We start from the raw sequence: 22,979 nt of genomic DNA on the forward strand, positions 1-22,979 counted from the left end.
ATATAATAGACTTATGAAATATCTTGTCCTTTGGGACTGACTTCTCTCACTTAACATGTTATTTTCAAGGTTCATCCATGTTGTAGCATATGTCAGTACTTCCTTTCTTTTTATGGCTTAGTAATTCCCATTTTATGCACATACCACATTTTATTTACCCATTCAGTAGTTGATGGACATTTTGATTGTTTCCACATTTTGGCTATTGTGAATAATACTGCTGGGAACATTTGTGTGCACGTTTTAGCATGGACATGTGTCTTCATTTGTTTGGGGTGTATACCTAGGAATTGGAATTGTAGGCCATATGGCAACTCTATGTTTAATCTTATGAGGAACTGCCAGACCATTTTCCAAGGTGTCTGCATCATTTTACATTCCCACTAGCAGAATATGAGGGATACAATTTCTCCACGTCCTTGCCAACAATCATTATTACCATTTTTTATAGCATTCCTAGCCTTTCTTTTTTAAATAAATTTTTTATTTTAGAGTAATTTTAGAATTATAGAAAATTTGCAAAGATAGTACAGGATTCCCATATAGCCCTCACCCAATTTCTGCTTTCTTTAATGTTATAATCTTACGCTACTGGTATAGTTGTCAAAACTAGTCTTGCCTTTTTTGTTTAAATAAGGTTTGATATGTTTTTAAATTCTCTTTTAAACTACAGGAATTTCCTCTGTTCCTTTCTTTTTCTTACAACTTGCCTGTTGAAGAACTCAGACCCTTGCTAACAGCCTGAATTTTGTTGATTGCATACTCACAGTGGAGTTCAACATGTTTCTCTGTCCTTTATATTTTGTACAAATTGGCAGCTGGATCCAGAGGCTGGATTAGTCTGAGGTTCAATCCCTTTGGCAAAACTATAGGCAGTATTGTCTTCTTTCATCAGAAGACACATAAGTCTGAATGTCTCTCTTTTTGTGACGTTAGTAGCCATTGATGATTAATGACTAGATCTATCACTTCATTGGGGTTTGCAAAATGGTGGTATTTTAATTTTATCATCTCTGTTTTATTTATTACTTATAATACATTTATAAAAGGACATTTCCCCTTATCTACTATTTGGTTACCTGGGGATATAGTTCATATAGAGAACGTAGGATAAATGCTTGATTTATCAATTTTCAAGATGAATTGTCTCCCAAAGGTGACCCTCAAATGTGATCAATTAATTTTATTAAAATATCATTAGGAACGCATGGACTTAAACATATTTAGTGGGTTTCAATGCACTGCAATTATTATTTAAGTTCAGATTTTTCCATCTATGGCTATTGGGAGCCTTTTAAGTTGGCTCTTGAGTCCTTTTAACATGACCTAGTATATACACTTTGATAGTTTCCTTGTTACCTAACTGACAGGATGTTCCAGGCTCATCTTTCACATTTTTTTGCCCCAGACCTGGAGTCAGCCATTTAACCAAGAAGCCCTGGTATCTTTATGTGGAAAATGGAATTTTAAGACCACAATATGTGATGGATGGCTATGGCTGTGCATATGAATATGTGTGTATATATATCATGGGACTATACTGATACTTCCAATTCAAATTTAGGGCTATAGGACTTTTACTTAACTTATGCATTACTTGTGTACAGTAGTCTCCCCTTATCTGTGGAGGATGTGTTCCAAGACCCCTAGTGGAAGCCTGAAACCTTGGAGTGTAGTGAACCTTATGCAGTTGTTTCTAGATATCGAAAGGGGATTGGTTCCAGGACTCCTCTCCTCCTTGGTTCTAAGACACCAAAATCTGTGGATGCTCAGGTCCCTTAGTCGGACTTCTGTATGTCACAGAGTATGACGGTTACAATCTCTCTGCATCCTCACCGACACTTATTATCTGAATTTTGGATTCTAGTCATCCTAATGGATATGAAGTGTCATCTCGTTGTGGACTTGGTTTGCATTTCCTAGATGACTAATGATTTTGAGCATCTTTTCATGTGTTTATTGGCCATTCATATATCTTCCTTGCAGAAATGTCTGTTCAGATCCTTTGCTCATTTTTAAATTGGATTGGGTTTTTATTATTGAGTTGGAAGAATTCTCTGTATACTCAGATACAAATTCCTTATCAGATATACGTTTGCAAATATTTTCTCTCATTCTGTAGGTTGTCTCTTCATTTTCTTGATGGTGTGCTTTGAGACACAAAAGTTTTAAATTTTGATGAAGTCCAATTTATTTTTTTTCATTTGTTGCTTATGCTTTTGGTGTTATATTTAAGAATCCTTTGCCAAATCTAAGGTGATGAGGATTTATCCCTATGTTTTCTTCTAAGAGTTTTATAGTTTTAGTTCTTACATTTAAGTCTTTGATACATTTTGAGTTAATTTTTGTATGTGATGTGAGGTAAGGGTCTAACTTCATTTTTTTGCATGTAGTTATCCAGTTGTCCGAGTACCATTTGTTAAAGAGAATATTTTTCCCCACTGAATGATCTTGGCACCCTTGTTGAAAATCAGTTGACCATAGTGTAAGGATTTATTTCTGGACTTTAGGTCTGCTCCATTGATCTATGTGTTTATCCTTGTTCCAGGACCACAGTCTTGATTACCATTGCTTTGTAGTAAGTTTGAAATCCGGAAGTGTGAGTCCTCCAACTTTGTTCTTTTTCAAGATTGTTTTGGCTATTCTGGGTCCCTTGCAATTCCATATGAATTTTAGGATCAGCTTGAAAATTTTTTTGCAAAATAGAGAGCTAGGATTCTGATAGGGATTGCATTGAATCTGTAGATCAGTTTGGAGAGTATTGGCATCTTAACAATGTTAAATCTGCTAATCTATGAACATAGGATGTTTTTCCATTTATTTACATCTTTAATTTCTTTCCACAATGTTTTGTAGTTTTCAGAGCATACATTTTGCACCTCTTTTGTTACATTTATTCCTAGGTATTTTATTCTTTTTGATCTTATTGTGAATGGAATTTTTTTAAATATCATTTTCATATTGTTTCAATATTTCATATTGAATTCTGCAACCTTTCAGAACTTATTAGTTCTAATAATTGTTTAGTGGATTCCTTAGGACTTATATACAAGATCATGTCATCTGTGAATAGGGATAATTTTACTTTTTCTTTTCTGGTCTGGATGCCTTCTATTTCCTTTATACCTCATTTCTCTGGCCAGAACCTACAGCATAATGTTGAACAGAGGTGGTGAGAGCAGATATCCTTGCCGTGTTCCTAATCTTAGGGGAAAAGCATCCAATCTTTTACCATTAAGTATATGTTAGCTGTGGGTTTTTCATAGATGCTCTTTATCAGGTTGACAAAGTTTCCTTTTATTCCTAGTTTGTTGAGAGTTTTTATCATGAAGGGTTGTTGATCAAAGGCTTTTCCTGCAACTATTTAAATGATCATGTGAAGTTTGTTTTTTAATCTATTGATGTAATTTTTACATTAATTGATTTTTGCATGTTGAAGCAACCTGTGTTCCTGGGACAAGTCCCACTTTTGATGTTGGTGTATGTGTCTTTTTATATGTCCCTGGATTCAGTTTGCTAGTATTTTGTTGAGAATTTGTGTGTCCATTTTCATAAGAGATCTTAGGAAGAGATATTGGTCTTTAGTTTTCTTTTCTAGTGATATTTTTGTCTGATTTTGGTATCAGGGTCATACTTGTCTCTAAAAGTAAGTTACAAAGGATTCCTTTCTCTTCTGTTTTTTGAAAGAGTTTATGAAGAATTGGTATTCTTTAAATGTTTGGTAGAATTCAGCAGTGATGCCATCTGGGCCTGGGCTTTCTTATGTGTCTAGTTTTTTGATTACTAATTCAATTTTTTCACTTGATATAGGTTTATTTAGATCGTCTATTTCCTCTTTTTCCTTCTTCTTTTTTTTTTTTTTGAGGAAGATTAGCCCTTGGCTAACATCTGCTGCCAATCCTCCTCTTTTTTCTCAGGAAGACTGGCCCTGAGCTAACATCCGTGTCCATCTTCCTCTGCTTTATATGTGGGACGCCTGCTACAGCATGGTTTGACAAGTGGCACGTAGGTCCACACCCGGCATCCGAACTGGTGAACCCTGGGCCACCGATGTGAAATGTGCGAACTTAACCGCTGTGCCACCCGGCCAGATCCCTATTTCCTCTTGAGCCAATTTCAGCAGTTTGTATTTTTCTAGGAAACTGTCCATTTAATCTAAGTTATCAGATTTGTTGGTGTACAATTGTTCATTGTATTCCTTTATAATTCTTTTTATTTTTGTAAGGTTGGTAGTGATGCTACCTCTTTCATTTCTGATTCTAATAATTTGAGTCTTCTCTCCTTTTTTCTTAATAATTCTAGCTAAATGTCAAATTTATTGATCTTTACAAAGAACCAGCTTTTGTTTTCATTGATTTTCTCTATTTTAAAAAATTCTCTATTTTGTTAATTTTCACTCTAATCTTTATTATTTTCTTTTTTCTGCTTGCTGTGGTTTTAGTGTCTTCTTTCTTTTTTCCATTGTCTTAAGGTAGAAGGTTAGGTTATAGGCTTGATATCTTTCTTCTTTTTAAGTCTTCTTTCTTAATATAGGCATTTACAGTTATAAATTTTGCTCTAAGCACTGCTTTAGCTGTGTCCCAATAAATTTTGTTATGTGTCTTTATTTTCATTTACCTCAAAGGATTTTCTATTTTCTCTTATGATTTCTTCTTTGTCACAGTAGTTATTTAGTAGTGTGCTGTTTAATGTCCAGATATTTGTGAATTTCCCACAATTTTCCTGTTATTTATGTCTAATTTTATTCCATTGTGATAGGAGAATACATCTTGTAGCATTTCTATTCTTTTAAATTTATTGAGGTTTGTTTGTGGCCTAACATATGGTCTATCCTGGAGAACGTTCCATGTGACTTGACGGAATGTATATTCTGTTATTGGATGGAATATTCTATAGATGTCTATTAGGTCTAATTGGCTTATAGTGTTGTTTATGTCTTCTATTTCCTTGTTGATCTTCTGTCTACTTGTTCTAGAATGTTTATAATTGTTACCGCTTTCTGATGAATTGTTCTTTTATCATTATAAAATGACCCTCTTCATGTCTATAACATTTTTTGCTTGAAGTCTATTTTGTCTGATATTGTTGTAGCCACTCCAGCTTTCTTTTAATTGTTGTTTGCATGATATATCTTTTTCATTCCTTCTACTTTCAATCTATTTGTATCTTTGAATATAAAGTGTGTCTCCTGTAAACAGCATATAGTTGAATCATGTTTTATTTATTTTTTTAAATTCCGGCTGACAATCTCTGCTTTTTGATTGGATTTTCAATCTATTCACATTTAATGTTATTATTGACGTAGTTGGATTTACGTCTACCATTTTACTTTATTTGTGTTTTCATGTATTTTTCCCCTCTGTTCCTACTTTACTGCTTTCTTTTTTCATTTCATGAATATTTTGTAATGTATCAATTTAATTTCTTTAATGACTTTTTTACTATAGTTTTTCAGGGGTTTTTTTAGTGGTTGCTCTCATGTTTAGTGTCTACACCTTAAATTATCAGAATCAGCTTCAGATTTATGCTAGCTTAATTCCAGTGATATATACATAGAAAAGTTATTCCTATATAGCTATATTCCCTTTTCTCTCTTTTTGTGGTATTTTTGCTGTACATATTACATCTATTAATTTTATAAACCCAACAATACAATGTTATAATTATTACTTTACAATCTGTAGTCATTTCCATAACCAAATACAATTTTGCTCCCTCCTACCTTCTTTTGCTGTTATTGGCAAATATGTTACACATGTATTACATTTCTATATGTTATAGGCCTGACAATATATTATATGCACTTATTTTATCCAATTGCTTTTAAAATCAGTCAAAAAAATAAAGAAGAAAGATATGAATTTATACTGTCTTTTATAATAACAAAAGTACCTTTACCTGTGCTCGTTTTTCATGTGGATTTTAATTACTGTATGGCGTCACTTGTTTTCAGCCTGAAAAATTTCCTTTAGTATTTCCTGTTAGGTGGGAGTGCTAGCAACAAATTCTCTCAGTTTTTGTTTATCTGGGGAAGTCTTTATTTCTCCTTCATTTTTGAAAGATAACTGCTGGATATAGGATTTTGGGTTAATTTTTTCTTTGAGCATATTGATTATCACTGTCATTGTATCACTGTCTTCTGGCCTACATTGTTTCTATTGAGAAGTCAGCTGTTAATCTTATGGAGGTTTCTCTGTAACTGATGAGTTATTTTTCCTTTGTTTTTTTTTTTAAGATTTTCTCCTTGTCTTTGACTTTTGGCATTTTCTCTATGATGTGTCTGTGGATCTCTTTGCATTTATCTTACTTGAAGTTTGTTGAGCTTTTTGGTTATTGTCTTTCAATAAATTTGGGCCATTTTCATCCATTATTTCTTCTAATATTTTTTCTTCTCCTTTCTGTCTCTCCTTTACTTTTGGTAGTCCCATTTATGTGTGTTGGTGTGCTTAATGGTGTCCTTTGTTTCTCTGAGGCTCTGTTAAGATTTTTTTCATTCTTTTTTTCTCTTTATTCTTCGAGTTGAATAAATCTCTACTGATCTATCTTTAAGTTCACAAATTCTTTCTTCTTCCTGTTCAAATATTTTGAGCCTCTCTAATGAATTTTTAAATTTCAGTTACTGTACTTTTCAACTCCAGAATTTCCACTTGGGTCTTTTTAAAAAATAACTTCTACTTCTTTGTTGATGTTCTCTATTCCATGTGACATTGTCATCCTACCTTCCTTTATTATTTTAATCATGCTTTCCTTTAGTTCTGTGAATATATTTATAATGGTTATTTTGAAGTATTTTTCTGCTAAATCCAACATCTGTTTAGTCTCACAGGTGGTTTGTGCTGCCTACTTTTTTTCTGGTGCATGGGTCATACCTCATAGGTTTCTTGATGTGTCTCATAATTTTCTGTTGGAACCTGAACATTTTAGATAAAATATTTTAGCAACTCCTGATACAGGACCCCCTTCTCCCCAGACTTATTATTATTTGTTTATATTATAGTGACTTGGATGGATTATTTTATGAAGTCTGTCATCCCCACCCCCCCTCCCCTGCCACACACAGAGTTAAGCCTCTGTAGTTGCTCTTCAGAGAGGCACAGCTATGAGTAGGCCCATAGTTACTCTGGGATGACAGTATTATTAGTAGGTGTATCTTTCTGTCTTTCTCTGACCATGATGGCTGATTGCTCTATTGTTTTCAACATTGCCTTAGGGCTTAAATCAAATTAAAGTTCTTTGAAGGAATAGTTTCTGTGGTCAGTATTTAATATTTGTTCTGACCCCAGAAGGGCTCCTCCCAATTGTTTTGTTCTCTGGTTCTTGCCTGCAAACTAGCTGGCCTATAGTCTAGGCTGTGTCCATGACTCTCTTCCCAATTGTCTTTTACCACATCCTCCACTGTTCTGGAGAGCACCCTTAAGTTTGAACTTCTCCACAGCCTATTGCAAATGAAGTCAATTGCTTTGGAAGAGATTAGGAGCTATCTGTTTTATGGTTTGCTTCTTCTCCCAGGCAAAATCTCTGAGCCAGGGTTCTGGACTTGGGGTGGAGTTAATGGCAATCTTCTCTCTAAGTGACATTCCTGCTCTAGGAGCTGAGTGCTTAGTTGGCTGTGAGGAGGCAGAAGCCTGAAGTCTTCTCAGCTAAACTTTCCTGGTGTGGAACTACCACCAGGACAGGGCAGTGGTAGTTAGGGCCCCAGTATTCTCACTGTGATACTCCCAAGGTAGAGCCATTGTTCTGTGAGTAGGGGCTGGTCAGAAGAAAGGACCTCACCTCTTGACTATGCTCATCCAGTACTTAGCCTCAGCAAAATGTAGCTGGGGCAGTATGAGAAATGCTGGAGTTCTGCTCCTCCTGGGAATAAAGCCCTTTGACTGGGAGCTAGGGGAAAAGGAAGCCCTGTTTTCTTGGCTGGAACTGTGTAAGGTAGAGTCTTTGCCTTACTGAGATGGAATGAAGGAGGGGGAGTAGTCTTGATTCATATACCACAGACTCACCTTTCTTAAAAAATTTTTATAGATTTTCTTGAATAGATATTTCTTTGCTTGCTGTTTGCCCTTAGGACTATTTCCAGAGGCTTTAATTGTTGTGGATTTTCTTTTCATAATTTTCACCTGTTTCACTGGAGAGTGGGTCAGCAGATCTCATTGCTCTATTGTGATAAAAGTTCATTCCCCTGTGCTTGTTTTTTTTGGGGGGGCATTTTTTTTTGCTGAGGAAGATTCTCCCTGAGCTACTCCCTGAGCTAACATCTGTTGCCTATCTTCTTCTTTTTGCTTGAGGAAGATTAACCCTGAGCTAACATTGGTGTCAATCTTCCTCTGTTTTGTACGTGGATGGCTGCTACAGCACGGCTGCTGACAAGCGGTGTAGGTTCACGCCTGAGAACTGAACCCATAAACCCAGGCTGCCAAAGCAGACCATGCCAAACTTAACAACTAGGCCATGGGGCTGGCCCCTAGGTTTCACCTTTTTTTGTAGATGAGTAGTATTCCATTGTGTGTATATACCACATCTTTGTCCATTCGTCCGTTGATGGGCACTTAAGTTGTTTCCAAGTCTTGGATATTGTGACTAATGCCACAGTAAATATAGGGGTGCATATATCTTTACACATTCGTGTTTTCATGTTCTTTGAATCAATACCCAGCAGTGGAATACCTGGATCATATGGTAATTCTATTTTTAATTTTTTGAGGAATCTCCATACTGTCTTCCATAGTGGCAGCACCAGTCTGCATTCCTACCAGCAGTGTGTAAGAGTTCCCTTTTCTCCACGTCCTCTCCAATGTTTATTTCTTGTCTTGTTAATTATAGCCATTCTGACAGGCATGAGGTGATATCTCATTGTAGTTTTGGTTTGTATTTCCCTAATAATGAGTGATGTTGAACATCTTTTCATGTGTCTGTTGGCCATCTGTATATCTTCTTTGGAAAAACATTTGTTCAGATCCTTTGCCCATTTTTTAATTGGGTTGTTTGTTTTTTGTTGTTGAGTTGTCTGAATTCTTTATATATTTTGGATATTAATCTCTTATCAGATATATGATTTGCAAATATCTTTTCCCAATTATTAGGCTGTCTTTTTGTTTTGTTGGTGGTTTCCTTTGCTGTGCACAAGGTTTTTAGTTTAGTGTAGTCCTGTTTGTTTATTTTTTCTTTTGTTTCTCTTGCCTGGGGAGACGTGGTAGTCAAAAAGATACTGCTAAGACTATTGTCAAAGAGCTCACTGCCTATGTTTTCTTCTAGGAGTTTTATGGTTTTAAGTCTTACATACAAGTCTTTGATCCATTTTGAGTTAATTTTTGTGTATGGTGTAAGATAGTGTTCTACTTTCATTCTTTTGCTCGTGGCTGTCCAATTTTCCCAACCACCATTTATTGAAGTGACTTTCCTTTCTCCATTGTATGTTCTTGGCTCCCTTGTTGAAAATTAGCTGTCCATAGATGTGTGGGTTTGTTTCTAGGCTCTCGATTCTGTTCCATTGATCTATATGTCTGTTTTTGTGCCAGTACCATGCTGTTTTGATTACTATAGCTTAGTAGTATATTTTGAAATCAGAGAGTGTGATACCTCCAGCTTTGTTCTTTTTTCTCAGGATTCCTTTGGCTATTTGGGGTCTTTTGTTGTGTCACATAAGTTTTAGTATTCTTTGTTCTATTTCTGTGAGAAATGTCATTGGAACTTTGCTAGGGATTGCATTGAATCTGTAGATTGCTTTAGGAAATATGGATGTTTCCATTTATTTGCTTTGTCTTTGATTTCTTTCAACAATGTTTTATAGTTTTCAGTATACAGGTCTTTCACCTCTTTAGTTAAATTTTTTTTGTTTTTTTGTTTGTTTGTTTGTTTTAGGAAGATTAGCCCTGAGCTAACTACTGCCAATCCTCCTCTTTTTGCTGAGGAAGACTGGCCCTGAGCTCACATCCATGCCCATCTTCTTCTATTTATATGTGGGACGTCTACCACAGCATGGCATGCCAAGCAGTGCCATGTCCGTACCCGGGATCTGAACCAGCGAACCCCAGGCTGCTGAGAAGCAGAAGGTGCAAACTTAACCTCTGCGCCACCAGGCTGGCCCCTCTTTAGTTAAATTTATTAGTTAAATTTAGTTAAATTTATTCCTAGCTATTTTATTCTTTTTGTTGCAATTGTAAATGGGATTATATTTTTGATTTCTCTTTCTTCTATTTTGTTGTTAGTGTATAGAAATGCAACTGATTTTCGTATGTTGATTTTGTGCCCTGCAACTTTACCATATTCGTTTATTATTTCTAAGTTTTTTGTTGGGTTCTTTAGGGTTTTCTGTATATAAATCATGTCATCTGCAAATAGTGACAGTTTTACTTCTTCCTGTCCAATTTTTACCCCTTTAACTTCTTTTTCTTGCCTAATTACTCTGGCTAGGACTTCCAATACTGTGTTAAATAAGAGTGACAAAAGTGGGCATGCTTGTCTGGTTCCTGTTCTTAGAGGGATAGCTTTCAGTTTTTCACTGTTGAGTATCACATTGATTGAGTTGTGGATGTTGAACCATCCCTGCATCTTTGGAATAAACGCCACTTGATCATAGTGTATGATCTTTTTAGTGTATTGTTGTATTCAATTTGCTAATATTTTTTTGAGGCTTTTTCCATCTCTGTTCAGTAGTGATATTGGCCTATAATGTTCTTTTTCTGTGTTCTCCTCGTCTGGTTTTGATATCAGGGTAATATTGGCCTCATATAATGATTTAGGAAGCATCCCCTTCTCTTCAGTTTTTTGGAAGAGTTTGAGAAGGATAGGTGTTAATTCTTCTTTGAATGTTTGGTAGAATTCACCAGGGAAGCTGTCTGATCCTGGACTTTTAGTTTTTTGGGAGGTTTTTGATGATTGTTTTGATCTCTTTACTAATGATTGGATTATTGAGTTTCTCTGTTTCTTCTTGATTCAGTTTTGGGAGATTGTATGAGTCTAAGAATTTATCCATTTCTTCTAGATTATCCAATTTGTTGGCATATAGCTTCTCATAGTATTCTCTTAAAATCCTTTGTATTTCTTTTTTAAGATTGGCCCTGAGCTAACATATGTTGCCAATCTTCCTCTTTTTTTTTTTCCTTCTTCCCAAAGACCCTCAGTACATAGTTGTATATTCTAGTTGTAGGTCCTTCTAGTTCTGCTATGTGGGATGCTGCCTCAGCATGGCTTGATGAGTGGTGATAGGTCCTGTGCTGAGAATCCAAACTGATGAAACCCTGGGCCGCTGAAGTAGAGTGCACAAACTTAACCACTCAGCCATGGGCCTGACCCCTATCCTTTGTATTTCTGTGGTGTCTCTTGTAATTTCTCCTCCTTCATTTCTGATTTTATCTATTTCTCTCTACTTCTTGTGCCACCCAAACCCCAGGTGAACTCAAGCCTTCTCTCTTATTTTCTTGATCAGTCTGGCTAAGGGTTTGTCAATTTTTTTTGTCTTTTGAAAGAACCAGTTCTTAGTGTCATTGATCTTTTCTAGTGTCTTTTTCATCTCTATTTCATTTCTTTCTGCTCTGAGTTTTCTTCTTTTTTTTCATTGGAGTAACATTGGTTTATAACATTATATAAATTTCGGTGTACATCATTACATATTGATTTCTGTATAGATCACATCATGTTACCCAAAGGAGTGAAAGACCTGTACACTGAAAACTATAAAACATTGTTGAAAGAAATAGAAGAAGACACAAAATGGAAAGATATTCCATGCTCTTGGATTGGAAGAATTAACATAGTTAAAATGTCCATACTTCCTAAAGTAATCTACAGATTCAGTGCAATCCCTAGCAAAGTTCCAAGGACATTTCTCACAGAAATAGAACAAAGAATCTTAAAATTTATGTGACACAACAAAAGACCCCAAATAGCCAAAGGAATCCTGAGAAAAAAGAACAAGCTGGAAGTATCATACTCCCTGATTTCAAAATATACTACTAAGCTATAGTAATCAAAACAGCATGGTACTGGCACAAAAACAGACACATAGATCAATGGAACAGAATCGAGAGCCTAGAAACAAACCCACACATCTATGGACAGCTAATTTTCAACAAGGGAGCCAAGAACATACAATGGAGAAAGGAAAGTCTCTTCAATAAACGGTGTTGGGAAAATTGGACAGCCACGAGCAAAAGAATGAAAGTAGACCACTATCTTACACCATACACAAAATTTAACTCAAAATGGATTAACAACTTGAATGTAAGACCTGAAACCATGAAACTTCTAGAAGGAAACATAGGCAGTATGCTCTTCAACGTTCTTCTTAGCAGCATATTTTCAATTACCATGTCTGACAGGGCAAGGGAAACAATCAAAAAAATAAACAAATGGGACTACATCTGCTCTGATTTTTATTATTTCCTTCCTTCTGCTAATTTTGGGCTTCATTTGTTCTTCTTTTTATAGTTCCTTTGGGTGTATTGTTTGATTGTTTATTTGAGATTTTTCTTGTTTTTTGAGGTTGGCCTGTATTGCTATAAACTTCCCTCTTAGTACTGCCTATGCTGTATTCCATAAATTTTGGTATGTCATATTTTCATTTTCATTTGTCTCCAGGTATTTTTTGATTTCTCCTTTTATTTATTCATTGACCCAATAGTTCTCATATAATTTAAGTATAAACTATTTAATGTTATTAATAAAATGTGGTAATATTTAATATATATCCTAAAGTTGGTATATGATATTATAGTGAAAATTTGTAAGTAATACCACTTAACCATTCTTTTTTCTTTGCCGTTAACTTTATTTTGAAAGTTTTTTTAGAAAAGGTATTTTATGTATTTCCCCATGAAAAAGTGATTTATTCCTGTCTGTTTCAGACCTGTGGATATCTGGGCTTTGGGCTGTATGATCATTGAGATGGCCACTGGAAATCCCTATCTTCCTAGCAGCTCTGATTTGGATTTACTTCATAAAATTGTTTTAAAAGTAGGTAGGTATTACTGAAATATATTGTTAAATGCCTAAAATAAATATTGCCAGATCGATTCTGCTTGATTTTCAAATTTAGTTTTTTCTTTATAAGAACAAGGAAGCATATTGTTTTGGTAGATGGCAGCAGATGGATGCCTTGGGCTGATAAAGAAGGTAGAAAATTCTCCTCTGTTTTTGCAAATAATATTTTCTCTGCCAGGATGCAAATAGCTAAGCCATATGTTGGTGGTTGATAGTAAGAAAAATAATACAATAGGAACGTACTTCAATTTGTTTGAAAGTTATCTTAAAATTTTGGTTTCTACAAATATTTGCATGTCTCAAAGAGGACTTTTAAACAGTAGAGTTGATTTAAATGCTTTTTTAAAGCACTTGGAGATAGAAAATCAATTACCTACTGAGAAGACTTTTTTTTTTAAAACCACAGTAGATAATCAGATAGCTAAATAACATATTCAGAAACTATGTGATGAGAGCTGAATTATTTGATATCTGCTTTGACTAAAACATTTTTATGGCTAGCCTTGTTCATGGAGTTTTAATGATTTGTTTTTTTAAAAAATGTATTTCTGAATGTGGAGCTTGAGGAGCCCGTTTTATGGTGGGGAAGCTATACATAAACATGTAATTACAGGATCATGAGGAAGGTACTGTGAATAGCTATAAAAACCGTGAAATCTGGATAAGTATTCATTATAGATGCAGTTCAGAACCTTAAAGCATCACATTTTTTTGTGTGTCATCTTTAAAGTTCTGGTTATAAGATTAATGTTAGAAGGAACCTTAGAGATGACGGCATCAATTCTGTCATTTTACAGATGAAGGAACAAAGGGATAGAAAAGGAAGAGATTTGCTCAAGGTCACGGAACTAGTTATAGCAAAACTGGCACTAGAACTTAGCTCTCTCCTCTCCTATTTATAGTTCTTTCCATTCTGCTAATACTCTAGAGCCTTTTTTCTTCTTTGCAAATTTCTACTTCTAAAGTAATTTAATATTTTCGCTGTTTTGAGTAAGGCTTTGCTGATGAACGCTTGATAGTTAAACCATTTAGTTACCCATATGGAAATATGTAAAAGTTTGAATGTGCTTTTCCTGGTAGCATTAAATATGATGTCTTATATTTGGAGAAAAGAAAATGAATCTGATGGTTTTATATTCTCTACTGACTATGTGCTATCATTACTGGGGAAACTTCAATTTTTTACGCTATATTCGGAAAGTTTCTTGTTCAATTTAAAAAAATTAAAAGAAAATAATTGTTATTTTCTCTTTTTACTAATTTAAGGCAGACCACATAGCAATTTGACTAGTTTGATTTTAGACTAATTTCCCTGCTTTCTTATATACACATTTTTTCTCTTTTCAGGCAATTTGACACCTCATTTGCAGAATATCTTTTCCAATAATCCCATTTTTGCTGGAGTGGTCCTTCCTCAAGTTCAACACCCCAAAAATGCAAGGAAAAAATATCCAAAGCTAAATGGATTGTTGGCAGATATAGTTCATGTATGTTAAGAGATTAAGGACTTATTTATGGGAAATTCACATAAATTACAATACAATTTTAGGATATTACTTGAATGAAATTCCAGAAGGATTTGTAAAGTAAAGTTATCAGTTGATAGTTACTATATTTCTCTGTCTTTATGTCTTTAGTTCAGAAAAATTAAAATTCATAGACTGTTAGAACTGAAAATCCCCCAGGATAATCTTGTTCATTATTTTTAGTTTGTCCCAATTTTAATGATAATTAGGGTTAAACTGGAAAAATTTTAAGGACTTACCATGTTTATCACCACCTTTTAATAGCCAGTCTACCCAAGTCAGGGATCTGTTCCTTGCACAGTGGATCCTAAGGTATCTACAGGGCATTGGCAGCTGCAGTTTTATTGTTGTTTGAAGATACACCAGTGCCACAATTCACCTTGAATTGGAGAAAATAAAAACATTATATGGTGCTTTTTAATTATTTTAAAATTTAAATTTCATTTCAAACTAGGTAATAAATATACCAACATACTTAGTACAAAATTCAAAACTTAAGAGAGTTTACTGTGAAAAGTAAATCTGCTTCTATTTATTTTCTCTATTCAGCCAATTTCCTTTCCTAGGGTTAACTAAGTTATCTAATTTCTAATGAGCAGCCCTTAAAGAAAAAAAAATGCCTACCTAAATTTCAAAGCAAGTATAGTGTTTATAAGAATGGGCTCTGGAATCACATAGGCTATGTTTAAAACCCAGCTCTGTCACTAATTACCTCTGTAACCTTGAGCAAGTCACATATTCTCTGTGCCTCAGTTTACTGGGCTAAGACAACATTAACAGTCTTTATTTTCTGGGGCTGCAGAATTAAATGAGGCAGTGGTAGAAATGTTCTTAGCACAGGGCCTTGAGTAAGCTGTCAGCAAATGTTGTTAATGTTAATTATTGTTGCTGTTATTTAGATAAACCTAATCATATGATATTTAACATCTATAGACTATTCTTGAAGGAAAAAAATTATTTCATTGGTACCTGGAGAGAACTAGAATTTATTAAGAATCAGATTTGTTTACTACATTTTCAGTTTAATTTCTTTTTTTATTTCATAGTTTTAATTATACAAAGAATACATAATGATTATAGAAAAAGTAGAAAATACATGATAAACAAAAAGGAGAAGTTAAGATTTTCCCAACTCCCACAATCCAGAAAAAAATTACTATTAACATTTTGGTTTATCCTTCTAGACTTTTCCTAACCAAATATGTGCATAAAAATTTATGTTGTTTAAAAAGTGTCATACTTTACACACTGTTGTGTAACCTGTTTATTTTCACTTAGTGCTATATTATACACATACTACCGTGTCAATAAATATGAAACTACATCACTATTTTCAATAGTTGCATAGTATTTCACTGTATGATTATACTATAGTTTATTTAACTAATTTTGCAATTTTAGACATTTGCTTTCAGGTTTTTTTCCCTCACTATTGTTAATGATGCTACAGTGAAGATCTTTTATATATGTCTTTATGAACTTGTTTTAGTATTTGCTTAGGATAAATTCATAGAAGTGTGATTAGTGGGCCAAAATGTTTACACTTTTTACAAATTTCAATGTATTCTGCAATTTTTCCTCCAGAAAAGTTTCACAGATTTATACTCAAGAACTCTCAAGTAGCATAGCATTTAAATTCTCAATCTCAATCTAGCATTGAATATTATAATTTTAAAAATATTTGCCAATGTAATAAGCTAGAAATAGTATCTCTTTTTCTTTTTTCTTTTTTTTTAGTGCGGAAGATTGGCCTTGAGCTAACACCCATTGCCAATCTTCCTCTTTTTGCTTGAGGAAGAATGGCCCTGAGCTAACATCTGTACCAATCCTCCTCTATTTTGTATGAGGGACACCTCCACAGCATGGCTTGATGAGTAGGAGTAGGTCCGCACCCAACATCTGAACCTGTGAACCTGTGAACCCTGGGCCACCAAAGCAGAGTATGCAAACTTAACCACTACGCCACTGGGTTGGCCCCAATAGTATCTTTTTTAAAATTACACTTACATCATTACAGGAAAGGTTGTAAATTTTACTAATATTAATTGATCATTTGTATTTTTTGAGTCCTTAACCTATTTGTCAGTTAAGTATTTTTTCATGTTGATTTGTAAAATAATAAGCATATTAGCCTTTTGTTTTATATGTTATAAATACTTTTTTTCAACTTGAATAATCCAATGGTTTGTAAAGCCACATTAATCATAAACAAAATCCTTTACTTGCTTGAGTCTGTTTATATTTCGTTGATTTCTCTCTTTATTCTAGTATAAGTACCATTTTGATTGATTATTGTAACTTTAAAATACATCTTAATATCTAGGGTAGAGCATGTATTTTTTCCCTAGATTTAAATTTTCTAGGGGCTGGCCCCATGGCATAGTGGTTGAGTTCAGCACATTCCACTTTGGCATCCTGGGATGGCGGGTTAGGATTCCAGATGGGGACCTACAGCATTGTCAGCCATGCTGTGGTGGCAACCCATGTACAAAATAGAGGAAGATTGGTGCAGATGTTAGCTCAGGGTGAATCTTCCTCAGTAAAAAAAAAAAGTTCTTAGCAACTTTATCATGATTTATGTACAATAAACTACACATACTTAAAATGTACAATTTGATGAGTTTTGATAGATGTATTCACCTGTGAAACCACCACCACAATCAGGATACCTAACATTTCCATCACTCCCCTGAATGTTCTCATGTCCTTTTGCAATCCCTCTTTCCTTCAGTCCTGTCCCCAAACAACCACTGATTTGCTTTCTGTCACTGTAGATTAGTCTACATTTTCTAGAATTGTGTATAAGTGGAATCACACAGTATGTACTCTTTTATGTCTGGCTTCTTTAACTCAGCTTTATGCTTTAGAAATTGATTCATGTTTTTGCTGGTATCAGTAGTTTGTTCCTTTTTATTGCTGAGTATCCATTATATGGATATATCACAATTTTTTAAATCTATTCCCCTGTTTTGAGTTGTTTCCCTTTTATGGCTATTACATATAAATTGCTATGAACATTCATGTGCAAGTCTTTATATAGATGTATATTTTCATTTCTCTTGAGTAAAAATCTAAGAGTGGAATGGTGGGTTTAAGATGTGTGTATGTTTAATTTTTAAAGAAACTACCAGTCTCTTTCTCAAATATCATATTTTACATTTTCCAAACCAGGGCATGTATTTAAAGTTTCTGAATTATATTATTCACAGAAGGACTAATTTGTCTGCTTTGAATAGGCTATGACTTGTGCGGAACTTTTATCACTTTTCTTATTAAGTTTTATTGATGGATTACTATTATGTTCTAAGATAAGCACATATTTTTGGCTAGTTGCAGTTTTAAGGATCTGGGTATTCTTACATCATAAAGTAGATAATGGACTCAATTTCACTTTGTGAGTCATTTTATTTTTATTGTGGTAAAAAACGCATAACATGAAATCTATCCTCTTACCAAATTTTAAAATGTATAGTACAGTATTGTTAACTATATTCATATTGCTGTAAAGCAGAGCTCTACATCTTTTTCTGTGAATCAGTTTAAACATCTACATTTTGAAATAAACAAAAGTGTAATATTATATGCAATTACCTTGGATTTTCTGGACTTAAATTTTAGCTCTTCTATTTATGAGATCTTAGACAAATTATTTGACCTCTCTGGGCCTCAGTCTTCTCATCTGTACAATGGGGATAATAATAATACCTACCTTATAGGGTTGTTCTTGGGATCCAATAATAGGAAAAGGCTAGGGGCTGGCCCCATGGCTGAGTCGTTAAGTTCATGCGCTCCGCTTCGGCAGCCCAGGGTTTCCCCAATTCAGATCCTGGGCACGGACATGGCACCACTCATCAGGCCAGGCTGATGCAGCATCCCACATGCCACAACCAGAAGGACCTACAACTAGAATGTACGTCTGTGTACTTGGGGGGGTTTGCGGAGAGGAAGAAGATTGGCAACAGATGTAGCTCAGGTGCCAATCTTTAAAAAAAAATAAATAAATAAATAGGAAAAGGCTAGAATAGAGTGTTGTGTGGCACACAGTAAGCGTCAATAAAAGTTACCTTTTATTACTATGTTTTGCCTTCTTTTTAGAGAAAGAAAGAGAGTTATATAGTAAATGGCTTTTATTCAGATTCTATCTTTCATATTTTGATTAAAGAAATGTTTTCTATTTATAATTGTAGTTATTTAATTACATATAGATTCATTATGTGCAACTTATTATCCAAAACTCTTTCTTCCATTGACTGTTTTTATTTTGTGGGTTTTTTTGTGTTGCTTCTCTACTCAGTTGAAGTACTCCTAAGGTAGGGAAACAGAAAAGAGGCATTCTTTTTTTTTTTTTTGAGGAAAATTAGCCCTGAGCTAACATCTTCTGCCAATCCTCCTCTTTTTGCTGGGAAGACTGGCCCTGAGCTAACATCCATGCCCATCTTTCTCCACTTTATATGTGGGACGCCTACCACAGCATTACTTGACAAGCCCTACCAGTCTGCACCCGGGATCCGAACCAGCAAACCCTGGGCTGCCAAAGGGGAATGTGCAAACTTAACCACTGCGCTACCAGGCCAGCCCTGAAAGAGGCATTCTAATAATGGATTATTGAAAGATTTGGGGGCTTGAATATTTGTGAAATTGTATTATGCCATAGAAAGAGTGTTAGATTAGGAATCAGAAGATGAGTTAAAATTCTATTTTGGCAAATCACTAATCATGCTTCTAGCTCTGTAAAATGGAAATGATAATCTATGAACTTTCTGCTCTACAGTGCTGATAAGAGGATCAAAATGAGCTAATTAATTTTTGCTAATTCCATCAGAAACAAATTGACTTCTGTTTTGGCTAGAATCATAGGACATTTAACCTGTCATAATGCTTTACAAGTACAAATTTCTTAGGGAAATAATTGCTCAGAATTCATTGTCAGAAATGCCTGAGGTCTAATTTAATCTTTTCAAGAAGTTTTTTAGTTCTGGGTACTTAATTACTTCTACATTTGTCGGATTGCTTTAATTTTTACTTTATGGAGCCCTGTTAAGAGCTTACTTAACATTAGAATCTTTTTGCATTGTCTAGGCTTGTTTACAAATTGATCCTGCTGAGAGGATATCATCTACTGAACTTTTGCATCATGAGTATTTTACAAGAGATGGATTTGTTGAAAAGTAAGCATTTTTAGTGAGTGTGGAATTTCTAGTGTTTTGTATTAGGAAATTTTACTAGCATGAGAATTGCTACATAGGTTAATGTTACACAACAGAAAAATTCAATTTAACAAAAACATACTGATTTCCTGTATTGAGTAAGTATATGGTAGACTTACAGGTGTCATGATGAAAATTCTAATAATAAAAATAATTACTGTTAACATTTAGTACACAGTTACTATGTCCTAGGCAGTGTGCCAAGTTCTTTACACACATTTTCAATGGTCATTCTAGGTCAGAGATAACATTAAATAAATAATCATTACTTTTTAGCTTTATTCCTATTTGGACCTCTAACTAATAATAGTCTGGTTTTTCCTTTTCTGATGGTATCTCAGATTTATATATTAAAATTAGCATTCATTTCCCAAATGATTTTTTCTCCGCTTTACTTATTCTCTGTTGCAATGCCTATTGTCTTGTTCTCCCCACAAAATTGGAAGTTCCCTGAAGACAGGGACCATGCCTCTTAAAGCCTTTCTATGTTCCATATTGTATATATAATAAATAATGACAGTGTAGATTCATAAATCAGCCATACTTCTAAAAAAGCTACCATTTTCTATTTGGGCTTTGAAAGAAACAGGAAAAGTTTCTTATTAATGACAAAACCATTCACTTGGCCTTTGGATGTGAGGTCAGAAAGATGCACGTCAATTAAAAATGTGATGGAGTAAACTCAGTCATGGAAAAGTCCAGGAATACCATTGAAGATAGATAGACTAAAACAGAAAAAGGCAAAGAAAAGAGAATCCTTGTGAGTAACTAGAACTTCAGGCATTTGAGGAATTCTAATCTATAACAAAGAATGAAGAGAAGATGTATTGAGAGTGCCAATGATGAAAAGTGCCAGTTGTTGAATAAAAAAAGTTGCTTCCTATCATTTCTACATAGACCAAGTTGATTTCTATTGGGTATTTAGATATTAGCATTTTACTATTGTCGGGTGAAAGTTCTTGAGTTCCAATTATCATACCTTCAGAAAATGTTTGGGCAAGACCTTTTCCTTTGATAAGAGGCCTCTTCCTTGCATGGACCTTCTGCAATGCAAGGGAGTTTTAGCACAAGTGTGACATGTTCTCATTCAGCCAAACTAACAGTTTGCCTGTATCTAAACAGCACTGGTTATTTTCTTCATCTCGTTGCACTACCCTTTACTAGACATGTACCCTACACAGCACTGGCAAGACTGGGCTGAACTAGGGAAGAATTTGTTCATGGACTGATACTTTAAAACTTCCCCAAACTGATAGCAGTGGTTGCTTCAAGAAGGGGAGCTGTGCAACTCAGGATCAGGGGTGGGAAGTAGACTTTTAAGTATAGCCTTTTGAATTTTGAGCCATGTGAATGGCTTTTCTATTCAAAAATAATTAGCGTTAAAAAAAATGTCAAACTAAAATCAGAACAATCTCCCTTTAATATTTGTGTTTTCCATTACATTTTGTACTGAAAATATTTCTCTAGAGAAAGATTAGAGAAACTAGTTAGTTCATCTTTTAAGTATCGTTACTTTAAAGAACCACAAAAAGGACAAAGTAGCCCGAGTCTTCCTTGGAAAGAATAGTATAGTCATCAAAATTAAAAGCAATTACTTTTATTGAGTAAAGTTTGCATCACACAAGGAAACTAATTCATGTTTGTCTGTTTTGTAAAAGTTTTATGTAGTAAATTCCCTTGGCAAAATTTTTGAAAGATGTATCTTTACCAGGAAGCAATTGATATTAGGTAAATATTGTGCTGTCTCTTGGTGTGCATCATTGATGACTTATTTATGGTGTAGCTGAAATGTAAATTAATTGATTAAATGGTCAGTTAGAGATAAAATACTCTACATAAATAAAAGATCATTGGTTGATATTGCTTGTTTTATCAGATTCATACCGGAACTGAGAGCTAAATTACTACAAGAAGCAAAAGTCAATTCATTCATAAAGCCAAAAGAGAATTCTAAAGCAAATGAACTTATGAAAAATGAACGAAAAACAATTTATACCAATACATTGCTAAGTACTTCAGTTTTGGGAAAGGTAAAAACTGGTTTTCTTTTCAACCAGTATAACTATGTTGTAGTTAGCACTCTAATGATAAAAAATAACTGTTCTCCTGACTCAGATTTTGGGTATATCTATTCCAGGAAATGGAAAAAGAGAAAAAGCCCAAGGAGATCAAAGTCAGAGTTATTAAAGTCAAAGGAGGAAAAGGAGATATCTTAGAATCGAAAAAGATGGAGTGTGAAGGTAGACATTGTCAGCAGGAGGCAACTGAAAATGCTCATACCATGTCTCAAGATGCAAACCCTATAATCAATGAATCACCAAACCCTGTCAATCCCAGCACTAACTCTAACGGCATGAAAGACAGTCCACATGCTGGAGGTAGTATGATGATGCCACCCATCAATTTAACTAGCAGTAATTTGATGGCTTTAAATACCAATTCAAAACTTTCCCACTCCAATTCAAGGTGAGTTCTAACAGAAAAGAGACTTAAGGAAATGGACCTAAGTAATACAAGGTTACTATATAATGGTGTTTCAAAGAATCAAGTTCATAGTGTCTGTATATAAACTGAATTTGAAGATATATTAAAATTATAACATATAATGGGCCATTACTGAGCGCTTCTTATGAATGCTATAGAAGAAATGAACTTTTCTTAGCTATATATATATGCTTAATTTTTCACTAATACCTTTTGGAAAAACCTCATTAAAAAAAAAAAGATCCTCAGAAAAATTTCTTCCCATTTGAAGAGAAGAAAGGTGATATGACTTAAGTTCTGGTAATGATGTGCCTTGGTATAACAAAATAAGCTTTATTTCTGTATTGTAGCGAATTTTCTACGTGGAGAAAGGATAGTTGAAAATAATCTTTTATAATCAAATAGCCTTTCAAGGTCAAATATTTGGGGAGAAAAACAGTATATTGGGTCACTTTTAGATTTAGCTACTGATACAGATTGAGAGATTGGTACTATGAGTCTTGTTAATCAAGGGCAGTGTGATGGATGCCAAGGGTCTGTCTAGCAAGGCATCAGGACCAGTTCTAAATTTAGGGAAACCAGGAATGTAGATGAGGAGGGAGACTAGTTTCAATATCCCAAATTGATCCTAGCAGACTGGCTTGGGCTATAAGTTGTAAAGCTTGTGGTCTGCAGAGCTGGGCACATGGACATGTCTGTGTCAGTCCAAAGGTACAACAGCCTACAGACAGAAAGAGCCCAATAGTTCTTGAGGTGGCCCCAAAACCATAGTTACAATAACTGTGAT

The 22,979-nt window shown here is 34.5% G+C and overlaps 1 protein-coding gene across 5 annotated transcripts in view; it reads left to right on the plus strand.

Annotated features, from left to right (window-relative positions):
* The window catches only part of CDKL3 (cyclin dependent kinase like 3), a 100,669-nt gene that overhangs the window by 15,210 nt on the left and 62,480 nt on the right, over positions 1-22,979 (plus strand). For 4 of the 5 annotated variants that reach the window (XM_046665506.1, XM_046665505.1, XM_046665507.1 and 1 more), the window contains 5 exons: positions 12,840-12,952; positions 14,323-14,462; positions 19,581-19,669; positions 21,585-21,738; positions 21,846-22,174. In XM_046665506.1, coding sequence (XP_046521462.1) covers positions 12,840-12,952; positions 14,323-14,462; positions 19,581-19,669; positions 21,585-21,738; positions 21,846-22,174 — 825 coding nt within the window. The remainder of the gene's footprint in view (positions 1-12,839; positions 12,953-14,322; positions 14,463-19,580; positions 19,670-21,584; positions 21,739-21,845; positions 22,175-22,979) is intronic. The other variant, XM_046665509.1, reaches the window with a different exon arrangement.

This window comes from Equus quagga, chromosome 7, assembly GCF_021613505.1.
Source record: "Equus quagga isolate Etosha38 chromosome 7, UCLA_HA_Equagga_1.0, whole genome shotgun sequence".
Lineage (NCBI taxonomy): Eukaryota > Metazoa > Chordata > Mammalia > Perissodactyla > Equidae > Equus > Equus quagga.